A 9,368-nucleotide genomic window follows, 5' to 3' on the forward strand; every position below is an offset into this window, starting at 1 on the left:
GTTTGCTCAGCTTGTACATTTTTCAATTGTCACATTACCTGTGACCAGGATAACCCATGCTTTAACTGAAATGTCATTTTACTATCTGACCTTCTCCTCTTATTTGGCTTATTTGACTTCTGTAAGCTGTACCATATGTACCATTTATTTACAAATAAAAATTTGAATTACAAAAAAAAAAATCATCACTTCCTGTTTTTATTCACACAGCGACTTTTAGTTGAGCAGCCGATTGATCCTGAGAGTGTGAGCTGAACGCTGAACACGTCCTTGTTTTACTGATGTGTCTGGTTTTCTGTTGAATCATGTTGCTGTTCTCCTGCTCGGCTGGAAAATAACGTTTTTCCATTCTATAAAAACAACATGAATCTGTGACAATAAATCAAATGTTGAGGCTCACGTCTGAGAAACAGTCTGAACATTCAAACACTCAATAAAAATCTGTCTTCATAAATTCATTTATTCACAGCTGATTTTAAACTTACACACAGAGAACAATAAAGAGCCTCAAGCATCCAGCTCACATCAATCAATCAATCAATCAATCAATCAATCAATCAATCAATCAATCAATCAGTGACAGGTGCAGATAAAGAGGAGGATGATCTCTACATATCATCGGTTCATGTCTCCTCTGATTAAACTGGATCATCTGAAGGTTTCACAGTTTGTGGTGAAAATGAACTTGAAACTGGACTCGGCTCATCACAGCTTCACATGATTCACACATTTATTGATTATTTCAGGTTGGAAGTTACGGAGCGACTGAGTTTAAATCATTTTGAAGAAAATGAACAAAAACAAACAAAGAGCACACAGATGAAGCAACACGACGCGTCCAGCTGTTCCTCTCTCCTGCACTCAGCAGATCCTCTCTGACAATAAAATGAAACATTTATTGATGAGTCACAACATTTATAATAACTGCATCATCAGCCAAACTAAACACAGACTCCACCAGCTCCACGGCTTGTTATTGAGAAGCATTGTGGCATGTCACTGAAGTTTTCAACCAATCAGAACGTGGCTTCAGATGCCCATGTAGGTGTTCATCTTGCCCAGAGCGTCACAGACGGTGGTGAGGTCACTGCGCAGGTCCTGAACCACGTTCTCGATGCTGCGAGTGTCTTTGAGCAGGTCGATGCTCTGAGTGTACGGGTTGTAGTACACCGAGAACGGCCGCTTGATCGTCTTAGCAAACTCCCTGTCACACACACATGGACACACACACACACACACACACACACAGAAGGTCATGTGATACAATGACATCATTTGGCAGAGTCTGAGGTTCAAGGACACTTCAGGGATGTTTGTCATGTCTGTTGGACTATCATGAGCATCTTTAATGGCTGTGGACAGACATGAGTGGACTTGTGGGACACTGAGGACACAGCTGGTGATCTGGGTGGAGTTTGATGATTTCTGTGTTGAAGCAGTTTGTGTGTCTGTTGTTCACCTCATCTTCTCTTTGGCCTCCTCGAAGCTCTCGGAGACGAAGTAAACATCCTGGAAGGTGGTGATGAGACACTCCTGGTTACAGGTCGTCTTCGGGTCGAACATCTTCACACAGGCCTGATCGGACAGGGCATGCTGGGAAAAAACAGTCGGGATGGTGGAACCATGAGTCCATTAATCATTAGTTAATTATTGATTAAATTGTCAACAGACACATTTGACTTTGACTTGTCATTCTGCAGTAAATGTGTAGTAAGTGACATCATCCAGGTACAGACTGGTTCTCCATGAAGCTCACTGTCACTGTGATGTTCAGTCTGACACCAGGAAGCTGCATCATTCTCTCTAACAGTGGAACAACACACCACTCTTCAAAACTTTTTTAGTTTAATTAGCTTAAAGTTTTATTTTTCCGGTTTTATCTATTTGATTCTTTTTCATCGTCTGCACTTTTATTTAATTTGAATCCTGTTTCTCCAGTGTAGAGCTGTGGGGGTCCTGGTGGGAAGATGCCTGCGAACTGGCTCCAGACCATAGAGAAATAATCCAGAAATACTGAATATATGAAATCTATCGCTTCTCTGTACCTGCCTCTACAGCTTCCCCTAAAGCTTCCTCTACAGCTTCCCCTAAAGCTTCCTCTAAAGCTTCCTCTAAAGCTTCCTCTAAAGCTTCCTCTAAAGCTTCCTCTACAGCTTCCCCTAAAGCTTCCTCTACAGCTTCCCCTAAAGCTTCCTCTACAGCTTCCTCTAAAGCTTCCTCTAAAGCTTCCCCTAAAGCTTCCTCTAAAGCTTCCCCTAAAGCTTCCTCTAAAGCTTCCCCTAAAGCTTCATCTAAAGCTTCCTCTAAAGCTTCCTCTAAAGCTTCCCCTAAAGCTTCATCTAAAGCTTCCTCTAAAGCTTCCCCTAAAGCTTCCTCTAAAGCTTCCCCTAAAGCTTCCCCTAAAGCTTCCTCTAAAGCTTCCCCTAAAGCTTCATCTAAAGCTTCCTCTAAAGCTTCCTCTAAAGCTTCCTTTAAAGCTTCCTCTAAAGCTTCCTCTACAGCTTCCTCTAAAGCTTCCTCTACAGCTTCCTCTACAGCTTCCTCTAAAGTTTCCCCTAAAGCTTCATCTAAAGCTTCCTCTACAGCTTCCTCTAAAGCTTCCTCTACAGCTTCCTCTAAAGCTTCCTCTACAGCTTCCTCTAAAGCTTCCTCTACAGCTTCCTCTACAGCTTCCTCTACAGCTTCCTCTAAAGCTTCCTCTAAAGCTTCCTCTAAAGCTTCCTCTACAGCTTCCTCTAAAGCTTCCTCTACAGCTTCCTCTAAAGCTTCCTCTAAAGCTTCCTCTACAGCTTCTTCTGAAGCTGAAAGTGAAGACAAACAAGAGGACGCTGACGCTGCTGGCTGTGAGGCAGCTCTGATGCAGCTCACCTGGGTTCAGAGTGACCCAGGTGTGTCCTTCATCACCTGTATTCAGCCTGAATGAGAGGCCGTCCTCACACTCTGACTGGCTGAGAGGGCAGTGACCCCAAGCTGCTCTCCATCATTAATCAGGAGTCAGTCCCCTCACCTGCACCACAGGTGATCTGAGTCTGCTCCAATCAGTCCACAGAGACTCGAGAGACACAAGAGTGTGTGAGTGTGTGTGTGTTACCCTGAGCTCTCCGATAGACGACAGTAATCCGGCTCCGTACGCTCTCAGCTGACCGTCCTGTTTGCACAGTCCAAACTCAATGGTGAAGAAGTAACACTGTTCAACACACACACACACACACACACACACACACACACACACACACACACACACACACACACACCATGTTGTTCACATATAAAAGAAATATAAATAATAATAATAATAATACATTTTATTTGTTGGCGCCTTTCAAACACCCAAGGTTACCTTACATGTAAGAAACAGAAAACAAAGAAAAAAACAAAACAGATATAAATACAATAGCACATATTATAAAAACATACAAAGAAAATACAATGTGGCTAGATAAATAGATAAGGTGGATAAAACGGTTGGGGGACAGTGTATTATAGGGAGTAGGACAACTTAAAAAGGTGTGTTTTGAGGTGGGATTTGAAGGTGTCGATGGAGTCCAGAGTGCGTATGTGTAGTGGGAGTGAGTTCCAGAGTCTAGGTGCAGAACAGCTAAAAGCCCGAGCGCCCACTGAGGTGAGTGAAAATGAAGGGGTGGAAAGCAGGGCGGCAGATGAGGAACGGAGTGAACGGGGTGGGATATAAGGGTGTAGCATATTAGAGAGATATGGGGGGGCTGGTTATGGAGAGCTTTGAATGTTAGCAGAAGGAGCTTGTAATGTATACGTTGATGGACAGGGAGCCAGTGGAGTTGCATGAGGACTGGTGTAATATGATCCGAGGACTTCGTACGGGTGATGATTCTGGCGGCGGTGTTCTGGACGGTTTGTAGACGGTGGATAAGTTTCTGTGGTAGACCGGTGAGGAGGGAGTTGCAATAATCCAGGCGGGAAGTGACCAGGGCATTTATGAGGATTTCGGTGGAGTGCTGGGTGAGGGAGGGGCGGAGTCTGGAGATATTGCGGAGATGGAAAAAGGCTGTGCGTGAGATGTTATTGATGTGGGATGTGAATGAGAGGGTACTGTGCAAAATAACGCCAAGACTTTTAACTTCGGTTGAAGTGGGGACCAAACAGCCGTCAATGAGAATACTGAGGCGGTGGGATTTGGAGAGTGATGATTTGGATCCGAAATATGTTTAAGAATATAAATAAAGTTTGATCTCTGTGTGTTTCTGATTCATCTCTGGTCTTTTTTTAAGACAATTATCTCAGATTTAAAAAAAAGTAAATATGAGATTAATGATCTTGTTTGATGTATTGATTATTGTGAATGTGATCACTTGTCTTCATTCCAACACCTGTCAGGACCTGGTGCAGTGATCAGTGTGGCCTGTAGGGGGCGCTGCTGGATCAGATGGCACACACAAACACAGTGCTGGTCTTTACTGTGGACACTCACTGTGGCCAGTTTCTGGACGTCCTCATCAGACGCTCCCAGAGAAGCCAGACCGATCTCCTGAGAGAACTGAGCGAACTTTGGATCGGCCAGCAGAGGAACGTGACCGAGCAGCTCGTGACACGTGTCCCTGAAACAAAACCAGAAACCAGACGGACACGAGACGGACATGAGACAGAAACCAGACAGACATGAGACAGAAAACAGACAGACATGAGACAGAAAACAGACGGACAGGAGACAGAAACCAGACAGACATGAGACAGACATGAGACAGAAACCAGACAGACATGAGACAGAAACCAGACGGACAGGAGACAGAAACCAGACAGACATGAGACAGAAACCAGACAGACATGAGACAGAAAACAGACAGACATGAGACAGAAACCAGACGGACATGAGACAGAAACCAGACAGACATGAGACAGAAACCAGACAGACAGAAAACACTGAAGACGTCATCAGAGAAGAAAACTGTCGTATAGATACAGTAAATATACAGGTGATTGATCTCAGGTTAGTTGATCTCTGGTGTGATTGATCTCTGGTGTGATTGATCTCTGGTGTGATAGATCTCAGGTGTGATTGATCTCTGGTGTGATTGATCTCTGGTGTGATTGATCTCTGGTGTGATTGATCTCTGGTGTGATTGATCTCTGGTGTGATAGATGTCAGGTGTGATGATCTCAGGTGTGATAGATCTCAGGTGTGATGATCTCAGGTGTGATAGATCTCAGGTGTGATAGATCTCAGTTGTGATTGATCTCAGGTGTACTCACGGCTCAGGTGTGTAAAGTGGGTCGGTGCTGTGACGGACGTACTGAGTGCAGTTAAACACTCTGTAGGCCAGACCAGCCAGGAAGTCTCTGGGGGACAGGTAACCTGCAACAGGTCGGACTGTGAAACCAGAGCGCTCTGAAACACAGAAACACACACACACACACACACACACACACTGACTCAGTGACTGGACTCCAGGAAGTAGTCCGACCCACAGCTTCAGACAGTAAACAGCGTCTGCTGCTGGCCCCGCCCACAGGAAGTGAAGCTACAGAAAAAGAAAGCTTCTTGTGGTGACGGGATTGGTCAGATGTGAGAGTGATGTGACAGGAAGTTGTGCAGTTTGAACCTCTGAGGAAGAGCGAGACGTCCTCCAGCTGGGGGATGTTGTCTTCTCGGTAGCCGCAGTGTTTGCTGAGCAGCGGCAGGTTCTTCAGGTACTCTCTGCAGGCGTGAGTTGGGTACAGTTTGGTCAGCTCTCTGAACACCACCCCCCACGTCCTCACCTCCTCCACCGTGTACTCGATGCGAGGGATTGGCTGCCCGCTGAGGAGGAGGCGGTCACATGATCACTACAGCTGGCTGTCAATGAAGACTCACTCACCTTCAGTTCATACAGTCACTGCAGCACTCAGATAAATTAAAGGTAGCACAACAACAAAATACTCAGTGCCTCAAAATCTGTACTTCAGTAAATGTACTTAGTTTAATACTAAAATGTGTTGAAAACATTCAGACGTGATGAAATTTACAATTTATAACTCATGGCCACTTCCACAAAGTATTTCCTCCTCTGACGGTACACCTCATCTTTGAAGCCCTGACAAGAAGAAGAAGAAGAAGAAGAAGAAAAAGAGCATGAGACAGTGACCATAATGATTTCAATGTAAAAGTACTTCCTGTTGTTCCTTCACATTTAATGAAAAAAAGAATCTCCAATTATTACATTACATTATATCATATTATATTATATTATATTATATTATATCATATCATATCATATTATAATATATTATAATATATTATATTATAATAAATTATATCATATCATATCATATTATAATATATTATATTATAATAAATTATATTATATCATATCATATCATATTATAATATATTATATTATATTATATTATAATAAATTATATCATATCATATCATATTATAATATATTATATTATATCATATTATAATATATTATATTATATTATATCATATCATATTATAATATATTATATTATATCATATCATATTATAATATATTATATTATATTATATTATATCATATCATATTATAATAAATTATATTATATCATATCATATCATATTATAATATATTATATTATAATAAATTATATTATATTATATCATATTATAATATATTATATTATATTATATCATATCATATTATAATAAATTATATTATATTATATCATATCATATCATATTATATTATATATTATAATAAATTATATTATATTATATCATATTATAATATATTATATTATATCATATCATATCATATTATAATAAATTATATTATATCATATCATATCATATTATATTATTATATCATATTACATTACATTTGTGACCGAGCAGCCCCGTCACTGACTGTGGGCAGTGCATACACACGCACAGCGCGCACACACACACACACACACACACACACACACACACACACAATGCATATTGCTCCGTGGTGTCGCCGGCTGCAGTCCGCACACACACACACACACACGCCACACAGCTCTTCGACCCGTTTACGTCGGCGTTAAAGACATCTCATAATTATCCATTCCCTTTACTGTTCAGTAGCATGATCAAGGGTGCACACTTGTTCGCCCTACTATTTCCGCGCATACACACATACTCACACAATCACAAGAGTGAGACACGTATCTCCAGGGTCAGGTGACCATTAAGTCTGTAAACATTGGAATACGCCCAGGGGAGGGGTTTTTGGTGTAAGAGAGGGCCATTTGGCCAGGTAGTTGCAGTCTTGCCAGGATGTTCACAGAGAAGGTGACATCTGAGACAGAGAAATTGAACTGCTGTGCTCAACTTTTGGTTTTGTTTCTGTGTTTTGGTTTTTGGATTATTGTAGAATTTGATCTTCACTTTTTTGTACAGTTTGTTTGTTATTTTTGTTTGTTATTTTCACTTTTGTAAATATTTGCACATTAAAAGGTATTTTCACTTTATAATTTTTCGACTACGCCATCATTTTTTTTGTTTTTGAGGAGGTTAAAATAGAACCCCGCTACAACATTACATTACATTATATCATATTATATTATATTATATTATATTATATTATATTATATCATATTATAATATATTATATTATATCATATTATATTATATTATATTATATTATATCATATTATAATATATTATATTATATCATATTATATTATATTATATTATATTATATTATATCATATTATAATATATTATATCATATCATATTATAATATATTATATTATATTATTATATCATATCATATTATAATATATTATATTATATCATATTACATTACATTATATTATATTATATTATATTATATTGTATCCTGTTGTTGGTTGTGGAGCTCTGCTGCCCTCTGGTGGACACCACTCTGTAACATGTGAACAGGTGTGTGAGACTCACAGGATGGTCTGCGTCCAGCTCTGAGCCGTACATCAGCACTCGGTGAGAACACTGATCCAACTCTGAGATCTTCATCGGGAACCAGGGGACATCGTCTCCGTCTGAGGCAACACAACAGCAGAGACAAACACAACTTCCTGTTAGAAACAAACCACTGGGTGACGTCTGACAGGTGCACTGTATGATTATCATCGCAGTCATAATGGTGTCATCATGTTGTCATAATGGTGTCATCATGTTGTCAGCATGGTGTCATCATGGTGTCATCATGTTGTCAGCATGGTGTCATCATGGTGTCATCATGTTGTCATAATGGTGTCATCATGTTGTCAGCATGGTGTCATCATGGTGTCATCATGTTGTCATAATGGTGTCATCATGTTGTCAGCATGGTGTCATCATAGTGTCATCATGGTGTCATCATGTTGTCAGCATGGTGTCATGTTGTCAACGTGGTGTCATCATGTTGTCATCATGTTGTCATCATGGTGTCATCATGGTGTCATCATGTTGTCAACATGGTGTCATAACGGTGTCATCATGTTGTCAACATGGTGTCATAACGGTGTCATCATGTTGTCAGCATGGTGTCATGTTGTCAACGTGTCGTCATCATGGTGTCATCATGGTGTCATAATGGTGTCATCATGTTGTCAACATGGTGTCATCATGGTGTCATCGTGGTGTCACCATGTTGTCATCATGGTGTCATCATGTTATCATCATGTTGACAACATGATGACACCATGTTGACAACATGGTGTCATCATGTTGTCATCATGGTGTCATCATGTTGTCATCATGTTATCATCATGGTGTCATCATGGTGTCATCATGGTGTCATCATGTTGTCATCATGGTGTCATCATGTTATCATCATGTTATCATCATGCTGTCATCATGTTATCATCATGTTATCATCATGCTGTCATCATGCTGTAATCATGTTGTCACAGTGTCTCTCAGCATGTTTCACTTTCTGACTGTCATCAGTGAGTCTGATGTGAACACAGGAAACGGCTTCAAACAGGTCCATTAATGATGACATCATCCTCCTGCAGGTGACATAGAGATGTGTGATGTCAGAGGCGTGCAGGTGTGCGTACCTGCCTCTGCAGCCCACACGTGTGCAGGTGTGTTGAAGGAGACGATGTTGACGTGATCTTTGAGGAGCTGCAGCAGCTCGTTAAACTCCTTCTTACTGCAGCTGCAGTCAGCGAAGATCTCTACCTCGTTAACAAGACGCCGAGATGCACGGGACTCAATGTGCTTCAGGTTCACCCGCTTCTCCTGCAGGAGGAGAGGAGGAGAGAGGAGGAGGAGGAGGAGGAGAGAGGAGGAGAGAGGAGGAGAAGGAGGGGGAGGAGAGGGCTGAAGAAGGAAGTAGGTAACAGGAAGCCAGAAACAGGAAACAGGAAGTAGGCTTCACCTGAAAGAGTCGCAGAGCTTTGACGAGACAGCCAACCTCGTTCTTCAGTGAGAACACCA

General features: G+C 41.1%; 1 protein-coding gene across 1 annotated transcript in view; it reads right to left on the bottom strand.

Moving 5' to 3' along the window:
- Nucleotides 1-486: 486 nt before the first annotated feature.
- Nucleotides 487-9,368, bottom strand: part of tph2 (tryptophan hydroxylase 2 (tryptophan 5-monooxygenase)) — a 12,722-nt gene continuing 3,840 nt past the window's right edge. The window contains exons 2-11 of the mRNA XM_073471977.1: nucleotides 9,310-9,368; nucleotides 8,987-9,170; nucleotides 7,881-7,981; nucleotides 5,980-6,047; nucleotides 5,577-5,773; nucleotides 5,227-5,362; nucleotides 4,448-4,574; nucleotides 3,092-3,187; nucleotides 1,460-1,593; nucleotides 487-1,204 (exon numbers count right to left, since the gene is read on the bottom strand). The exon at nucleotides 9,310-9,368 is cut by the window's right edge and continues 76 nt beyond it. Of these exons, the coding sequence (XP_073328078.1) occupies nucleotides 1,030-1,204; nucleotides 1,460-1,593; nucleotides 3,092-3,187; nucleotides 4,448-4,574; nucleotides 5,227-5,362; nucleotides 5,577-5,773; nucleotides 5,980-6,047; nucleotides 7,881-7,981; nucleotides 8,987-9,170; nucleotides 9,310-9,368 (1,277 nt within the window). The 3' untranslated portion in view covers nucleotides 487-1,029. The remainder of the gene's footprint in view (nucleotides 1,205-1,459; nucleotides 1,594-3,091; nucleotides 3,188-4,447; nucleotides 4,575-5,226; nucleotides 5,363-5,576; nucleotides 5,774-5,979; nucleotides 6,048-7,880; nucleotides 7,982-8,986; nucleotides 9,171-9,309) is intronic.

Source organism: Pagrus major, chromosome 8, assembly GCF_040436345.1.
Source record: "Pagrus major chromosome 8, Pma_NU_1.0".
Taxonomy (NCBI): Eukaryota; Metazoa; Chordata; class Actinopteri; order Spariformes; family Sparidae; genus Pagrus; species Pagrus major.